The sequence below is a fragment of the Notothenia rossii genome (genome assembly GCF_949606895.1).
Source record: "Notothenia rossii genome assembly, chromosome: 1".
NCBI classification, from domain to species: Eukaryota; Metazoa; Chordata; class Actinopteri; order Perciformes; family Nototheniidae; genus Notothenia; species Notothenia rossii.
The window spans coordinates 88,080,830-88,099,931 of record NC_136912.1 but is presented as its reverse complement, the minus strand read 5'-3'; the positions used below and the strand labels follow the sequence as shown (position 1 = coordinate 88,099,931).

Sequence of the window (19,102 nt, the reverse complement as noted above, 5' to 3'; positions counted from 1 at the left end):
GACGTTTCACATCCAAAGTTAAGTTAAGTTAAACAAAACACACTATGTTACTTATTACACGATACTGCAATTCGTTCAATTGATCTGTGTGTTTCCATGAGGCTTTTCTTTGCCACATATGAGTTTCTGGAAAAGCAGGACTGGATTGCCAGGGGGAGTATACATGTGTCCTTAAGATACCATTTTTCTCATTTTGCAAAAAGCATGACAGAGAATGGTAAATGGGGTTTAGACAGGGTATGGCTGGTCTATACTTTTACCTGTAATCATATATCGTGAATTACTCATTTTAATTTAATTATGAACATACCTTAAACAAAGCATTACCTCCGCATGTCTCGGCTGGACGAATGACCCGAAACGGAGTACTTTGCTCGGACTGGATTTGAACACACCATGTGACCTCATCCACTTGACACACCGTGCTTTACATGCATGTTGAATTTAACACATTTTCAACACACACAATCCCAATATCTCAATACTATTAAACACAAATGTTAACGGTATCAAAAAGCTTTGACACGTGATATCATTAATTGACACTGAGGCCTATTGTGGAAATGAGACCTGTCTCTTAGTGTTTTTTAAAAGTTGCACTGTAACTTTAAAACATGGTTGTCCCGCCCACTTTGTATGTAGCTCTTCGGGCTCCGGTTAAAACATCACTGTGATTGGCTGAGGGTAGCCGTCAACCAAAGAAGGCTCTGTGTTTCATTGGTGAGAGACTAGTCGTCGTCTCTGACTCTCGCGGTACTGCTGCACGAAGATGGCGGCCGAACTGGTGGAAACGATGGCAAGTAGAGCTGGTTTAGCTTTGTTTTAATGGGAAGGAGGCACAGGAGTGTTGCTTTAAAACTCATCCCGGCTGGGGGAAACTTGGGGCTTTGTGTCAATGTAATTAAGAGCCTATACTCCTAGAAAATGTGGCGTATTACATTCACGGCAAAATGAACTAGCTTCTGTTGCTAATGTAGCTAGCCTGCTAGGTTATGTTAACCAGGCAAGTGCGTTGGTTTGGCTAGCATCACGCTGGCTCTGAAGGGAAGAAATTAATGATCTGACCATAAAAACACTGGAGTGGGGTTGCTGCCAGTATTTTCCCCTGCTCGTTGATAATTGACGTTATTAGGCTTGATGTCTGTATGTATGTAACCGGTTAGTTTAGGAAGATGTGCACCTGTCAAAATGTCCAGTTGCCATGATTGAATACCGACAGCCCAGTCTATAGAGAAGCTAGCTGGCCGATTAGCACAGGCTATATTGTTCAAGTGAGGCTATAGAAATGGCAACCCTTATAGCTGCATACAACACGTCCATAAGATGCCTCATGGACAGCCGCGTTTTTGTACAAATGTAATCAAGACACAAAGCACTTCTGCCACTGATGCACAGCAAAACAATGTCGGAGAAAGCTAAAGCATGTTACATTGCTCAGGTTTTTTTCTTACCACAATACAAAAAAACATCCTTCCGCATGCAGGCGGTTTTGTTATGTCTAGTCCAGTTTTAAGATAACCGACGCCACTTATTTTGTAAACACTGTACTTGTTAGTGTTGCTAATCGAAACACGGACAAATCGTGCCGACTAAACTATGTGTTTAGGTTTTGATTGCTTTTATATATGCTTTCTTTCATCGAGGTGTAAACATGGGCTTGTGATGTTTTTGAATTTAACAGAAACAGTCGATGACTTAACAGTAAATCTGATTTTATTGACTAACATCGTGTCCATCATTTATGGATCATATTGAAATATAAGTGCATTTTGTGTAATTATTTTAGATGTATCGATTTATATCCTCAAATTTAACAGCAATCTGAGGTGGTCATGCCTTTTACTTTTCAGGCTTATACTATTGCTTTGTTGTCAGTGTAGTTTTTGCCTCCGTGCTTTACATTTAATACGGTGAAATGCAGATGTGCAGTCATACATTTTAAATGCTTAAATATTTTTAAATAATGTTGAAATGAAAATATATTGTGATACAAGTGGTCAGAACAAGAAGGCAGGTTCAAACCTCTGTTGGATTAAAGTGACTAAGGGCAAGCTAATTTTAGCGGATATCTTAATGTTTGAGACTTGTAAATAATAATGTGTAGAGCCGGTTAAAAAATAGGAGATGTGATTAGACAGGATTTTCCACAAAGAATTTCAGTATTTCATTTTGACAATAATAGATAGTCAAACACTACACTCGGAAAAACGTAAAATTCGTGAAAAAGTCAGAAGTAGAAGAACCCAAATATGTTAGCACTGTTCTATCTAGTGAATGGTTTTGAAATATCAATTTTACACACTAAGTATCAATGCACCTTGTATTGTGACCTAACTTTTAAAATGGGTCTGGACTTGTACGTTTATGATGTTGTCCCTCAAACATCACCAATTTACAGACTTCATTGTCCCTCTATGGTGTTTCTCATGTTTTGTTTGTCTTGTCTTCCTTCTAGAACATGGTCAAAAGTTTCCGGGTCTCCGACCTGCAGACGCTACTGGCCTCGATGGGCCGCAGCAAAAGTGGGCTGAAACAGGACCTGGTAGGGCGAGCGCTGAGGCTCGTGCAGACCGAATACAGCCCCGAGCTCCTGAAGAATGTTAGGCAGCTCTATGAGTCGCGCTTCCCCAGAACATCCGGCTGGCTTGCGGCGAGGCGTCCAGAGGGCGTTCCAGTTGCATACTCGTCTCTAAGCTCCTCCCCCACTGCCACCTCTCAGGGCGCAGACTACCTCAACGGCGTTTCCAAACAGATAACCACCACACCTGCAGCAGAGGTCAAGCTGGTGCCTCTGCCCTTCTACCAAACTTTGGAGACACTGTTGCAACCAACAGAGCTAAGTTCGTAAACAGTTTGATCTTTCTTTATTCTTGTATTGAAATACATTTTTTGTATTTTATATATAGTACGAATGTTATGTTTGCATGTCTTGCAGTTTTTGTGATTAATTTGATATAATAATATTTACAGTTGCCCAGAACAATGAGAAACTGCAGGACAGTCAATGCATATTTGAGTTGACACCAAACCAAGCGGACCAGATCAGAAACGCAACGTAAGAAAACCTTTCTCCCCTGAACTTTATTGTTACCATCAGCTCTATTTATAAACTCTGTAACTAATGCTCAATTTAATTTGTCATTTTTATACTTTCTTAGGGAGCTTCGTCCAGGAATCAGATCAATCCAAGTGGTTCTTAGGTAAGTCCCCACTTATTCCCTTTTGAATATATATATATAATATGAGGTCCTCCCAAGGATGCTCAATGAAGAAATTGTTATATGATACTTGGGCAAACAGCATTGGAAATGTCCCTTTTTTATATCCTTTTGTTACAGAATCTGTTACACAGACTCCATCGGTGTCCAAGAGGACCAGTATCCTCCCAACATTGCTGTCAAAGTCAACCAGTCCTACTGTCACGTGCCGGTGAGTTGATTGATTCCTGAGACATGCCACACATTCAGCGTACAAATCTGACTCGAGCTTGGCTGTTCTTTGGCTCCTGTTAAATAGTTTCTCTGTCATTCATTTTAAATATAGTTAGTGAGTCACTAGTTTGGGTGTCTGGTCACGGCCAAGCTGGTCTCATGACGTATTGTAGGGATGAATTAATCCACCCTTATGGAGGCAAGGAAAAGTAGTATCCAGGTACAGATATTGTTGGATAGCCAGCATTAAGTAGGAAACTCTCCTTCTGGCAGTCTTAGTGTTAGAGTTGGAATATGGAAAAGCTAAAACCTCCGAAACAAGTGTTTGCTGAGTCATTCTTGTGTTCACAAGGTGTATCCACAGGAACTCAAACTGGAAGGACAACTTTCAAATGTTTTGAAAAAAACAAGAAAATGCACATTTTTGTGCTTTTGCATTTTAACTGTTGGTTGCAACATAATAACTCGAGTCTTAAGTGTTGTGCTTTTAAGCCAAATGTAGTAACAGTGACAGATTTGTTTATTACATTTAGGCAACAACAAAGATATGTCAATAGACAGACATGATATGAATTGTGTTTTATACAATATGTTTTTGTAATGAACCCCCTAAAGTTTGCAAAACAGCAAAAACAAAATGGTTATATTCTTGCCATTTTAAGAAAGCAATAGCAAGGTGATTGAAGAAGTGTGCCGAACAAGATGGAATATTGCAGTAACATTTGATGCTTAATATTGGATATAAACCATACTTAGAATTAATTGGAGAGCCTTCTTGGCTGCTATGCATTAGATAAACATTAATCATTTAGAGAATCGCATACAGGGAAGAATACAACAACACTGTAGAATGACTGTTCTGTAACATTTATTTGCAACAAGTACCCCAAAGTAACGTGATTACAATAATATTTGAATAATGATTTGGTATTTGTCTGTTTTCAGGGCTACTACCCCTCTAATAAGCCCGGCGTTGAGCCCCGTCGCCCTTGTCGTCCTGTAAACATCACTCCCTGGTTGCATCTCTCCAGCATCACCAACAGAGTCACCGTCACCTGGGGAAACTTTGGCAAGGTCAGAGTTTACTGCTGAATCTTATGTTTTGGTTTATCATTTCAAGCTGGGACAAAACGTTTTTTCTTACTTAATCATGTGTCAAACTTAGGCGTGCATGGTATTATTCAAGAATAAACCTCCCCAGGGCAAAGAGCAGAGGTCTGTACTACGAAGCCGGTTCAACCTAACCTGGATATGTTTGAGTTACCCGGTTTATGTAATCCAAAACAAACGCGCTCTCGCTAAACTATCCTACGACGCTGGTTATCAACTCTTTAACTCAAGCCCGCTTTGCCCTATCTAGTTACAGCGCGTTCACATAAAAGGGGTGGTATTTGGAGCATTCGACCAATCACAAACATGGACAAGCGTACTGACAGCGCAGCGCGTCATACTTCCTGAATGAAAAGTCAACTTTAATTACAGATATTAAGACGTTAAACTTTAAGCATCCATGACTTAAACACTTTATCCAGGATAAAAGCCACATAGCTGAATACAGCTGGTAAAAGAAAAAGTGTTTGAATGTGAACATTAACAGGTTTCAATGTCAATCAATCAATCAATGTTTATTTATATAGCCCAATATCACAGATGTTACATTTGTCTCAGTGGACTTCACTAAAGCCCCGAATGCCCAGGCCAGGCGACGCCACTGGCCCTAACTATAAGCTTTATCAAAAAGAAAGGTCTTAAGCGCACTATTAAAAAAAAAACTGATAGGGTGTCTGCCGCCCGAACACAAACTGGAAGCTGATTCCACGAAAGTGGAGCTTGATAAGATAAGGATCTGGCTCCCATTGTACTTTTAAAAACTCTAGGAACAACCCAACAACCCTGCATTCTTGGAAAGCAATGCCCTAGTAGGGTATAATGAGTTCAATAGAGTTCTTTAAGGTAAGATGGCGCCTGCCCATTAAGGGCTTTGTAGGTTTATGATATCACTCCCCCGTCTAAGACACGAGTGGATCTGACTTTGATTACATTTGACTCGAGTGTTTCGTCAACTTAATGTGTTGCTTAAAATAATACTTCTGCATACAGTATGTGACACTGTAAGTGTTGCACGGCCAGATACGGCTCAAGAAGCTGACTCAGATAAGGAAATATATGATACATTATGATGTGATATGAATGATAATGGGACACATTGACGTCTGCACTCACAGTGCAGTGGACTGTAGACTACGTAATGTTACTTTGATCCGGTTACTTATGTTAACTTGTGGCAGATATTCAAGTACCGTAATTTTCGGACTATAAGGCGCACCTGAATATAAGCCGCAGCAGCTAAATTGAATGATGTGTACATATATAAGCCGCACTGGACTATAAGCCGCAGTGCAATAGTAGCTACAGAACATGTGCTGTGTAAACTGTACTGTATCACATAGCGTTTCAGACACACAAACTTTTCAACTTTCAAACTTAAACGGTGCGCTCCCAGCGCACGTACCGGCAGTGATCTACAGCAGTGGTTTTCAACCAGTGGTACGGGGACAAACTGTCTCGCTCTCGTAATGTCTGTCTGTCTTGCTCTCGTTCTGTCTCTCGTACCACTCTCGGTTCCGCTTTTACTTTTGCGCGCTACCTGTCTCACTCTTTTCCGGCCTCCAGCTTTTCCTGCTGGAGCCCGCCGCTTAAAGGTGGGGGGCGCGGACCGGCCATAGAGCCCATAGAGTTAAAGGTGGTGGACTGTAACCTGTAAAATCCATAGATTTAGGAGGTCCCCTAGTGGCCGTTAGCTGGAAAGATCCATAGATTAGCCGCACCGTTATATAAGCCGCAGCGTCGAAAAATGGGGGAAAAAGGCGCAGCTTATAGTCCGAAAATTACGGTAAGCTTTCTTAACTCTAATGTTATAATAATCAGATTGCTCTGAAGATGGGAGGTGATATTCTATTCATTTTCACGTTCACACAGTCTGTGATTTTTGCCTGCCGTCTTTCTTGCAACGGCAGTCTAAACTGTATTTCCTTTCTCCTGCAATATGACTTGATCACTTTAAACTCCACACACTAAGCTCTGATTGGTCAGCAGGCAGTGCTTTTGCTAAGAGTTGATCTCTTAGCCTGCAACCTAACCTGCTCCGGACCAGGGGCCTATACTACGAATCAGGATTTTTGTTTAGCAAGCTAACTTCAGGGATTTCCGGTCCTACGAAGCTGGTTCACTTTTTAGCGGGCTAGGTAACTTATGCTGAGCGGCTAGCCTGCTCCGGAGCAGGATAGGTTCCAGGATAAGAGATCAACTCAGTGAAAGCACCGCCTGCTGACCAATCAGAGCTCAGTGTGCGGAGGAAATACAGTTTAAACTGCGGTTGCAGGAAAGACGGCTTCTTGAGCCGTATCTGGCCGTGCAACACTCACAGTGTCACATACTGTGCAGAAGTATTATTTTAAGCAACACATTAAGTTGACGAAACACTCGAGTCAAATGTAATTAAAGTCAGATCCACTCGTGTCTTAGACGGGGCAGTGATATCATAAACCTGTTAATGTACGCATTCAAACACTTTTTCTTTTACCAGCTGTATTCACCTTGCAGGTGCAACTATGTGGCTTTTATCCTGGATACAGTGTTTAAGTCATGGATGTTTAAAGTTTAACTTCTTCATATTTGACTAATATTATAGATGACTTTTCATTCAGGAAGTATGACGCTGCGCTGTCAGTACGCTTCTCCATGTTTGTGATTGGTCGAATGCTCCAAATACCACCCCTTTCATGTGAACGCGCACCTAACTAGATAGGGCACGGCTGGTTTGAGCGATCGAGTTGATAGCCAGCGTCGTAGGACAGTTTAGCGAGAGCGGGTTTGTTTTGGATTAAGTCAACCGGATAACTCAAAACATATCCAGGATATGTTGAACTAGATTCGTAGTATAGGCCCCAGGCTAGCCGTTCAACATAAGTTACCATGGAGATCTAGCCCGCTAAGAAGTGAACCAGCGTCGTAGGACTGGAAACTCAGAATTTCCCCTGAAGTTAGCTCGCTAAGCGAAAATCCGGCTTCTAGTTCCAGATAAACAGCTATGTGATGAATACACTCTTAAGAGCTCTTGTGTAAACCAACTAGGGATGAGTAATGGGAAAATTGAAATCAAACACAAAAATAAGCAGGTTTATTTTTGCAGTAATAGTGTTTTTCTTTATACGTGGGTTTTGGTAATGCCCTATTAATTATAACATACCTGCCCTACATTTGCCTGACAGATGACCAGCTGTGAGTGAAGAAGACATAGCCTTCATCAAAACTCTCATTTAGCTGTTTTGTATGATATTTTATACAGGGCTCTTGAGGGACTTTGTGTAATTTCCATGCAGAGATAGAGGCGTGTTATTATTGATCTGTTCTGTCATGAACATATTTCAACATCCTCCTTTAATCCACAACATGATTATACTACTTGTTAAAACCAACAGCAGCACTACAAGTGTGTTTCACTTGAAGACTGTTACTGATTTACAGGCAAAACAACCCTTTTTTAGGTTGTTTGAAGTTGAATATGGGCATACAGAATTGATTGCTCGGCATCAGGGTGTCCGCGGGGTCTTAAAAAGTATTAAAAGTTGATAAATCAATTTAGCGAAAATTAAGGCTATTAAACAGCATTTTCCAAGGTATTACATTTTGTAGCTTGTTTTCAATAAGTATATAAATTGTCCAAAGAGGTTGTATTCTACAGTCTGCCTGAATGTAATCATTGCGTAGCTGTGTAGTGTAATTCTGTGTAGTTTATTTATGGCATCCCGTTGGGTTTGACGTCATCTGAACCGGACATCACACGCTCACTGCTTGATGGCGCGCGAAGGCCCCTTTACGCCGGTTGCTAAACAACATCGTTATGGGGGAAATGCAAGTTTGCGTCCAAATGGTTGGAAGATAAGGAGGAAGGACAATCAATACTGAATATAGTCAATGTGAGGTAAAGTGTGTCGCCAATGTAACCGGTTAAAACTCAAAGTGGCGATGAGGTCTTAAAATGTATGGAAAGGGTCTTAAAAGGTCTTACATTTGACTTCAGGATTCCTTCATATACCCTGGGCATACTTAATCAAAGCGAGTCCATAACCTCATGGTTGGCCAACAAGTGGGGGAGGTGGGAATTTCAGTCCATCAAATAGCATCGAGGCATGTTTGCACTAAAGTTATTTAGTTGTTTACTATACTCAAAGTATTTAGGGAATTATAACAGGATCCCATATATGGTGAACATTCATTATAAGAAATAATTTGCTGTGCTACTGAAATGTGCCCATCTAATAAAAGACTACATCTTCCATTTAATACAGTTATGTAATCATGAGGGTTTCAAAGTAAAAACTTGCCTTTTTTATTGGGGCGGCTGTGGCTAAGTGGATAGAGTGCTGGACTTCGAACCAAGTTCAAGTCCCACTGCAGTCAGCATGTCGTTGTGTCCCTGGGCAAGACACGTCACCCCAAATTGCTCCTGTGGGGATTGTCCACAGTACTGAATGTATGTAAATCGCTTTGGATAAAAACGTCTAACAAAGGACATGTAATTCTTCTTCTAACAGAATACCAAATCCAAGTAGATTTATCTTCCAATAATAATTTTTTTGTGTTAATGTTTCCGTTTTCTTGCCTGGCTTTGAGGTTCATTTTGAAATAAGTGCTCACAGCCTGTGAATGTGTGTTTCCAGCGGTACTCTGTGGCAGTGTATCTAGTGAGGGTCTTCACTGCAGCAGACCTCTTCAGCCAACTCAAGCTCTGCTCCGTTGAGAGTGCAGAACGCTGTCGTGAACGCAGTAAGTCTTACCTCCATACTCTGCAGAATGTTATGCACAAGTGACTTTGAGATAAAATAAAACTACACGAGGCAGACTCAAACTGTATTGCGAGTTTAATTGACCTTACTATCTCTGTAAAAATACCCTGACACTTCTGGATATTTTGTCTATCATTTATGTATAGTCCAAGACAAACTACGCTATGATCCAGAAAGTGAAATTGCAACCACAGGCCTGCGGGTTTCTCTCATCTGTCCAGTGAGTACACTTTTTTATAATTCCTGACACGTGAGGATGTGAATATGTTTCTCTGCCTTACAAGTTTTCTGTTAGTTCCGCAGTATCAAAGACCAGTTTCAAAAATGTTTTTCCTACAATGAATCTTGAGCTCTTTAACATGCCTCCCTCCCTCCTCCCTCCTCCCTCCTCCCTCCTCCCTCTTGCAGTTGGTGAAGATGCGTCTCGGTGTGCCATCTCGAGTTTTAACTTGTGCCCACCTTCAGTGTTTCGACGCAGTCTTCTTCCTGCAGATGAATGAGAAGAAGCCAACATGGACTTGCCCAGTCTGTGACAAGCCCGCTCCTTTTGAACTGCTCACTATTGATGGGTAAGGAGACGAAGCATGCTCTGACTCGTCCTGCCCCCGCAGCACCATCTCCCGCTCGATAAATTCTGGAATTTACAATTTAGTGTAACTCTAGCTATCTGTGGGATGAAGCCAGTGTGAGGAAAATGTTCAAGCTGCTCCGATGTTGGTGCATTGGTACAAGTTGAAACCAAACTATGTTTTCATTGGCGTGACAGAGGGCGGTTATCTGCTGTGATTTGTTATTAGACCTGCCTTCAGGTCAAATATTTAAATTGATTTGACTTAATGTAACAAGGCTGTAGATTGGAGAAACATGTAATTGTGGGATTCAATATGACAAAACATGTTATTACAGTATTAATTGCTCAAAGTGATTCTCAACACAAATAGTAATTAGTACTTTCAACAAATTATCGTTATTTTTTACGGTATAGGTGCAAAATGTTTAGCAATGACTGGTCTGCAGTGTTATGGACAGCCTTTGAGCTAAATTCTTTTTTTTATATATATTTGTATCACTGTAGCAGTAAACACAAATACAGCTGCAGTTTATTGTATAAAAAAAGAATTAATGACAACACTTTCATCCACAGCCCTTTGGGCATGTAGTGTCCTGCTTATTGTGAGCAACTCTCACAGGCACTCCCCTGCTCTCACAAAGACTGAACGCATTGTGTTACGTTTTGGCTCGAGGTATATTTTCATTCCTTGTGTGAAAGTCCCAGCTTAACTCATCTCTAGATTACAGTTTCAGCAGTTTGGTCACTAAATGTTTATTGAGTCATTTTAAGAGAGGTGTTTTGGGGCAGAGACAATTACAACATACAGTTTGAGTTGTTAATAAATGGCTTGATTTGTTTTTCTTCATGTAATTTAATTGTGATTTAAAATAAGAAATCCAACCCATGCAGACCTCTTCTCAGTGTATGTTTTGAGAGGTGCCTCTAACCAGCAGTGTGTATTTCAGGCTGCTAGCTGAGATTCTGAAGGAGACGAGTGAGGACATCGAGGAGATCGAGTACTTAACCGACGGCTCCTGGCTACCCATTAGTGACGAGGAGAAGAGGGACCGAGAAAGAGAACGCAGCAACACACCGGATTATCCTGTTGTCGATATATGTGAGTGACTGTTACGTTCGCTATTGGGCTAGGGGAGCCAAAGGGGGAAATAACACGACCAGAGTGGTATTGGTAATAATTATAAGTGGTTTTATTACACCAAGAGAGATCTTTAACAAGGAAGTTTATAAACACAACAAAACCCTCCCGTTACACGGGGTACAAATGGTGACTCAAGAAGCTGCACACACGCACAGTTGTAGCTGGTCTACAGGTGCTACTTACCTGGGTCTAAGCTAATACTTGTTAAACAGATCACAACAGGTGCTACTCACCTGGCTCTAAGCTAATACGGGTTAAACAGATCACAACAGCTGGTCAACAGGTGCTACTCACCTGGGTCTAAGCTAATACGGGTTAAACAGATCACAACAGCTGGTCAACAGGTGCTACTCACCTGGGTCTAAGCTAATACGGGTTAAACAGATCACAATATTACACAATACGAAGCTACAACACTCTACTTGCACTCGGCTAAGTATCTGCGGATTACAGGGGGAGCTAACAGTATAACACACACAAGAAGTATCGCAATGCTAGAGGCGTCTGTCTCCCAACACAGAGCCTCCCGAATGATCTCCGTTCCCAGCCTTTGTACTCCTCCCCCCCCCGGGGAATGTGCCGGAAAGGGCGGGGATTGGATAACGTCTCATCCAATCACCTCTTCGGATGCAGCGAGGGCGGGACGTCTGCGGCTGTAACACCCCCTCCCTTAAGACAAAACCCCGCAGGGTTTTTGATGAACCATACCCCACAACATAACGAACACAGAACACATCACTACAGTCTGGACAGAGCATCTGCAAACACGTTCTCTGAACCCTTTTTGTGTCGGATCTGCAGGTTGTAGTCTTGGACGATCAGAGCCCACCGCATGAGACGCTGGTTGTGATTGTACATGCGGGACAAGAAGACAATGGGATTATGGTCGGTAAATACTGCAACTGGCAAAGAACTAGATCCGACATAAACTTCAAAGTGCTGGAGAGCTAACAACAAAGCAAGGGTCTCCTTTTCAATGGTAGAGTACCGGACCTGATGTTTGTTGAACTTACGGGAGAAGTAACAGACAGGATGATCCACTCCATCCGCATCCTCCTGCAGTAACACAGCACCGGCCCCCACTGCACTGGCATCCACCTCTAGTGTAAAGGGCTTAGCCAGATCGGGAGCAGCGAGCACAGGAGCGTGACTTAAGAGTGTTTTTACGCATTCAAATGCATATTGGCACTCAGGGGTCCAAACGTAGTCCGCCTTGGGACTTATCAAATTAGTTAGCGGTTGGGCTACAGTGGAAAAGTTGCGACAGAAACTGCGGTAGTAGCCTGCCATGCCGAGGAAACGGCGGAGGTCACTCCTGGTGCCGGGCACCGCACATTCAGTCACCGCAGCTTCCACTGGTCGGACTTGGCCTTGCCCAACCTGCTTCCCTAAGTAGGTGACAGTAGCTTTCCCAAACTCACACTTGGCCAGATTCAAAGTAAGAGATGCTTGTGCGAGGCGGGTGAATACCTGACCCAATATCTGCATGTGCATCTCCCAGGTGGGAGTGTACACAATGAGATCATCTAAATACACATTACAGTTATTTATTCCTGATAATACAGTATTCACCAGTCTCTGAAAGGTGGCAGGAGCGTTACACATACCGAAAGCCATGACGGTGTACTGTAGGAAACAGTCAGGCGTAGCGAAGGCGGAGATTTTCGAAGCACGGTCTGTTAAAGGTACCTGCCAATAACCTTTAAGCAAATCCAATTTACTGACGTATTTGGCGGAACCTAAATTGTCGATGCAGTCCTCCATTCTCGGCAATGGATAGCCATCGGGCACCGTAACAGCGTTCACTTTACGGTAGTCCGTGATAAAGCGCGGAGAACCGTCAGATTTAGCCTCTACTAGGCACGGGGAGCACCATGGACTAGAGCTCTGTGTAGCTAAGCCATTAGCTACCAGATATTCCGCCTCCTGTTTCATAAGGGTGCGCTTGGTCGGATTTGCACGGTACGGGTGCTGCCTAATCGGCCTCGCGCCTTTTACATCGATGTCATGCGTTATCACATTAGTTTGTGTCGGGACATCCTGAAAAAGGCACGAGAATTGAGCCACTAACTGGGTTATGTCATGCTGCTGCTCTGCCTGCAGATGACTTAACGTAGTGGGCAGCGTCTCTATCATCTCCGAGTTACATAACCGGGCACCCGGCTGGTGATGGGAACGCATCACCAAACCGTCATCAGATGGGCCGGAACTATCTGTAACAATTAATGCGGAAGCAGCTACTCTTTGATTACCCAACCCCCCAGACTGGCTGTCAGCAGCGATGCGCGAATGATAACGTTTCAACATGTTAACATGGCAAACGCGCGTTTTACGTCGTCTCTCCGGAGTGCAAATAACATAATCGGTGTCACTAAGACAGTCACGGATTTCGTACGGCCCGAGGAATTTAGCGGAGAGCGCAGCGCCAGGGATAGGCATTCGAATGAGACGTCGCCGCCACGAGGGCCAGCGATCGGCTCGAGGTTATCTAGAGTCACCAAAGCGGCCGGGGCACCCCGGAGAGCACCCCGCATGGGTTTTGGGTCTGATAAATGCACGCATCCCCGAAGGTCAGCGTTCGTTCGCATGTATTAGCTCTAGAATTGCCACAGTTATCCAAGTAACGTTAGAGCGATCAAAGGAACCATAACTGATTTAATGAGCCATTCGCAGTTTCACTGTACCGGCCGTGTGTACTTAGACTTGCATGGCTTAATCTTTGAGACAAGCATATGCTACTGGCAGGATCAACCAGGTACGTCGGCTGTAACAGTGACAAACCCTTTCAATTTACAGAGGCCCTAGTATGCGTTTTGAGGTTTTCCCTCTCCTGTAGTGTGTTATTATTATCTCAAGTCCTACAAGGCTAAAATCCCAAAGTTCCCTCCAGAGGGAGTTTCTCAGTGACAACACTATGTAACACTCATGCTTCTATTGGCTAGCGCTCCAAAACATTGTACATGACAGGCTAAGGGGCGGGACATCTCTAAGCGGTTTTCCAACCACAACAGAGTCAGCCAGCTAACCAATCAGAGCACTCTGGGCTCTGGTTTCACACAGAGGGGGAAAAGAGGTGCTGCAGCACAGGCAGACCTTTTTGAACATTAAAGGTGGGGTCGGTAATTTTGGAGAAACCAGCTCGAGTGCGCTAGAATTTGAAAATACACTTGCGGAAAAAAATCTGCCACTTACATACCCCACCTTTAAAGCAAGTCAACATGTCACAGTAGAGGCACAAAGTATGAACTGAAAATGTGCATTATGTGCCCCCTTTTTTTTAATAAATTGTTTTAACGTGAAGATGGTTGACCATTAATTTGTGTAAATGTATCCGTTTTAAAATGTCTTTCATGTCTGCAGGCATTCCTGAAGCAAACGGTCATTCACCGGCCCACAGCAGCACCAGCCTGACGGGCAAATCTGGAAGCGGTTCTGTGGCGGGGGGCTCCGGAGCACCTGGGGTGCCGGGGGGAGGCGCGGTGGTAGATCTGACTCTTGACTCCTCCTCAGAGGAGGAAGGGGGCGGGGCAGGGGGAGACAGTGAGGACACTGAGGACAGTGCCGACAGTCCCGCCCCGAAGAGGGGCCGGTACAACTACGACAAGGACCTGGTCACTGCCTACTGACCCCACAGCTCTCTCCCCTCATAGACTGACACACACACACACAGACAGAGAGGAAGGGGGCTCGAAGGACAGGAACACTCGAATCCACGAGATGCAATGACCCTCCCTCACCCCCAAACGTCGGAGCCTTTTAGCAGCTCTGGTTTCTACCCAGTCAGAAAACACACAGTCCAACATGCACTGTTAACGAATCTTCAATCTAGAGTGATTAGGATTCCTCTTTGTACTGCTCACCACTGGAAGTAACTCTTTTTGGCCAACCGTCACCTTGCAGTGAATATCTGTACCGTCCTGCCTCTACTTAGAGACTGAATGGATCGTGCATCCCCCCCTTCCCTCCCTCCTCTCCCTCCTCTCTCTCTCTCCAGACTATTTCCTCTCTACCAACTCATCTCTCTTTGTATTGACTTGGAATCACGGGCTCTTTTAGCCATTGGCGTTCGATGTGTACGTCTCTGATTTTTGTCACATTTGTGATAAACAGGCAAGTTGAAAACAGAAGCTCTTCAGCTGTTTTTGGTTAAAAGGTCAAAAACAACAAATAGAAAATGTGCGAGAGGACAAGACAGAGATATCAGGAGTGTGATGCAAATTGAAACCTCTCCAATTGACATAATTCTCTGGAAAGAAATAAACACAAAGCTTGAAAGTTTTTTTTTTCAGGAATATATCCTTTTTTAATTATGTAAGGACAAAACACAAGTGTGTGATACTTTCCATTTTTATTTTGTCCTTTAGCTAAAGAGAACCTACCTCAGTCATAAAAAAACTTAGCAGACTGATCAGAGAGTAGCTAAGAAAGAAGTGGATCGATCGATGAAGCCAATTTTACACTGGAGATTTTGTTTTCCTACATTGTTCTTTCTTTTTATTTTTTTTATTCCATCTTTCCATTCAGCTTTGTTCCCTCTGCAATAACAACAACTTTGTTAATGAGAGATTTGTGGATAGCCAGGCTAACTGAAGGTGTCAGTGAGGCCAATAGTTGTGGCTGGGATTGTGCCACTCTGTAAAACACAACTGCAGATATTGTGCTGTTACAGGATTTATTAGGAGTGATATATCAGCATTGCAAATTGTAACTCATCATAATTACTGTGCGGCAGCTGTGCCAAAGCAGATCTATTTTAAGAATACACTGACAGGTAATGGTTGTGAGATTTTGGTGCCTTTCTTTTGTTTTTGTTGAGTGATGATGATTTGAGCCCATTGTTTTACGGCTCTCTGAGCTGGCCAGCAGAAAACCCTGTCTGACAGATAGTGTTTTATTTCATGGAGGATTTCCTGGTCCGGGATGCAGAATAAAGTCAATTGGCAATGCTCTCTGATGCTTTTGATGCCCTCAGACAGTAGTATCATATTTATTTAAATGCCTTGCATTTTCTTAACAGTTGTGTGTAAAGCTACAGGATATTTGGCGTACAGACGGGGAGTTATTGGTGGCAGAAAGCAGGACTTGTGTTCTGCTGTGGTGTGAGTGTTATAATTGGTCCAGGCTAATGGCTGGTGCTGGTGATGAACACTCCTTTTTCTTTCCCTCTGAATGCATCCGACCTGGGTCAAAGCACCACTCAGAGTACTTTACTACGGTGGGTTCAGCATGTCTGACACAACCAAACTTAATGAAGTGTCAATAAGTGCAACCCCACCTCGCTTAAAGTCATTGATTGGATTACAAATGGTCTTGTCTGGAACAAGTGGAGCCGCTTCAACCAACAATCCCCTCGGCCACCGCTCAATGTAGATAAGGTCACATCTATTTGCTGGAGTAGAATTGGCTTTTAATTGCTACATGCTGTAGGCATTCAACTAATATTCCTCTGCACCTGCACTAGTTTCGTCAGTATGTGATGGCTGTTTCTCAGAAGGATATCCATGCCGAGTTTAGGTTGTCTGTGAAGGAAGGTCATCAATGTTTGCTTGAAGATGAGAAAATGTGTTGCTAGAGCTGTTTGCACTCATCTGATGCTTCATTCCAACTTTAAGGCTTATTTATTTCAAAGCCGTCATGTAATGAGTAAAAATCAAGGATCCCTGACCATCGTGATCAGTGCTCCTCAAACATCTCATGCGTGGGAGTCAGAAAATGCGGAAGTGGTCGAGTAGTGACCCCAATGAGCTCTGCGTTGTATGTTTTCCTCTTTTTATCATCACACTGTCAGTTTGATCAGCTGCACAGAATCTGGTTTTCTTTTGCCTTCCTCATAAACACAGAAAAATGAAATTTTCCTTATTAATCCGGGGCCTCACTGTCACTAGCGCATTCTCCCATAAGGTTGATGGTGAACGAACAGGTCGAGTCAAATCTGATCTTCCATTTCTCTCTTCCTTTTGACACACTTTGTAGAATCAATATAATGTTGAAATTCTTTTTGATTATCCACATAAATTTGATCGATGGCTCTTCGCCTGTAATACATCACTCTATCCCTGAGAAGGATCTTCCATACTGCTTTGAAGAGAAATGATGTAAAGAACTATAATATCTGTCTTTAACAAGGCAAACCGTATTTGTAAGTAACTGCTATACATGTACAACAATGAGACAGTTCATTTGATAAGCAAAGAAGGTCATTATTTGAACTCATCTTCTAAATTTTTTATTTTCTTGCCTTATGGTTAAAGACGGCAGGTTGATTCTGTGGACCTGAGCCGGAAGTGTCTGCAGATGTTTGGGAGCTGGAGAGAGCTGGGGGTCTGGTCTTTTTCTAGTGGCATCTCTTCTTCTTATAATACTGCATAAGGTAGCATGGGCAGAGGCTTACAATCCATGATGTAAATGTTTTGTTTGTTGTGTTTTTTTATATGTTCATATTAAAAGACAATAACATTTAAATAATATTTTATTAAGCCTTGAATCACCTCCAGTTGTTCAGAATGGCAAACAGACAATAAGAAGCTGTTGAGGGCAGCAGCACCTGAAGCTGATGCCACAGAGGACTGGGAGGTGGAGGTCCAGATTATTAGTGTCCTGTACCAAATGCTCAGATATGGAGACACATTTGATGCCTGTTGAGGGTGAAACTGTAAAATTTCAAATGATCGTATTCTAACAGCTGTTATTGACGTGTGGAATTAATTAAAATCAGTTCTTAAAAACATGTCTGCCCTTTGTTTTGTTTTGGAATGTCTATTTATTCAACTGGTATCCACATAGGCAAAATACATCACATATTTTTTCAGCACTGATCTCTGCAGGTCTAAATTATTCTGAAATGTACTCACATAAGCCTTACACTTTGGGTTTTAATTACATTGAAGTAGTTGGAGACTACGAAGGAAGGAGGTGAATGATGGGGGGGAATGATGGGTAACATCAAAATCAGCAGCCGCCAGCTTATATAACTTGTGTTAAGTAAAGAGAAATAGAAAAAACATGTTTAGTCTTAAGTGCTTGGTTATATACCAATATAGTGATATATCCACTAAACCAGAACTCATCTTACATTTTGGATATAGTAATATGTGTGCGTGTCTTTGCCTGGTTTTAAAGGCTGCATTGCAGTAAAGTTGTGATTTAATAAATGTATTGGATTTGTAGCTTTTTTATTGTTTGCCTTTAATAACTTGGTCAATAAAGCTAAATTGTGAAGTATACCAATACCAACCATTTCCTACGAGACACAATGTGGCCCCTCAATGTAACTCTTAAGAGAAGGAAATAATCCTATAGATACTAAACCAAAACCGGGAAATTGTTTTTATTATTCTCCAACATAGATGCAAATCGTTTATTGAAAGTTAAGTTAGGGGAAATACCTCCGGTAAAATACTATAACTTTTCAACACAACATGAAGCAAAGATTTCCCAACCAGTGATAAGCACATGGAACATATTACCTAACCGTAAAGATGTTTCACAACCACTGCAGCCTTAAGTGGCTCCATTTACATGTTTTATTCAGCCAGGGAAATGAATTTACTTTTGAGTATGAATTTTTCTTTTCATTGCATACTCTTCAATCATAAATTATTTATCATATTTGGTTCCTCGTGTTACAGTTGGGCAGTGGCGGTAGAAATATTCACATATTTTAATTAAGTAAAAGTAGCACTACCAAATGGTAAAAATGTCCCATAAAAAGGACATTACGCTATTAAAAGGTATATAATGTATTTTCCAATCATGTATGTTAAAAGACTGGACTATGATTATTGATGCATATCATCTCATAAATCATCTCATAAATAAACATTGAAATATAATTATAAGATAAAGTAGTTAAAATTGAGATGATTCATATTTTGTAATAGCCAATAATATGCTAAGTAACTAGAAACTAAAGCTGTCAAATAAACGAACAAAAGTACAGTATTGACTTTAACACATAGTGGAGTAGAAGAATAGAGCAGCTTCAAATGAAAGAAAAAGGTACAGAACCTCAAGTATTTGAGTAGCCTATTTTAATACATTACACAGAATACATTATTGCCACTCGGGGGCAGTGATGTACTGTGCAGCTTGTTTTCAGACTCCAATTTAA

At 42.1% G+C, this 19,102-nt stretch overlaps 1 protein-coding gene across 1 annotated transcript; it reads left to right on the top strand.

The window, feature by feature from the left end:
* Positions 1-639: 639 nt before the first annotated feature.
* Positions 640-17,719, top strand: pias4a (protein inhibitor of activated STAT, 4a). Its single transcript, XM_079693354.1, has 11 exons — positions 640-796; positions 2,456-2,840; positions 2,971-3,055; positions 3,159-3,200; positions 3,339-3,429; positions 4,377-4,505; positions 9,155-9,260; positions 9,427-9,500; positions 9,689-9,849; positions 10,799-10,950; positions 14,353-17,719. Exons 1-11 carry the CDS (start codon positions 770-772, stop codon positions 14,616-14,618), a joined length of 1,518 nt encoding a protein of 505 aa, XP_079549480.1. The 5' UTR covers positions 640-769; the 3' UTR covers positions 14,619-17,719.
* Positions 17,720-19,102: the final 1,383 nt, after the last annotated feature.

Bases quoted from the DNA above. Each gene is read 5' to 3' on its own strand.
- pias4a (XM_079693354.1), top strand. From the start codon at position 770: ATGGCGGCCGAACTGGTGGAAACGATG. The intron at 3,056-3,158 runs GTAAGAAAACCT...ATACTTTCTTAG, and splicing joins GACCAGATCAGAAACGCAAC to GGAGCTTCGTCCAGGAATCA. The intron at 4,506-9,154 runs GTCAGAGTTTAC...GTGTGTTTCCAG, and splicing joins CCTGGGGAAACTTTGGCAAG to CGGTACTCTGTGGCAGTGTA.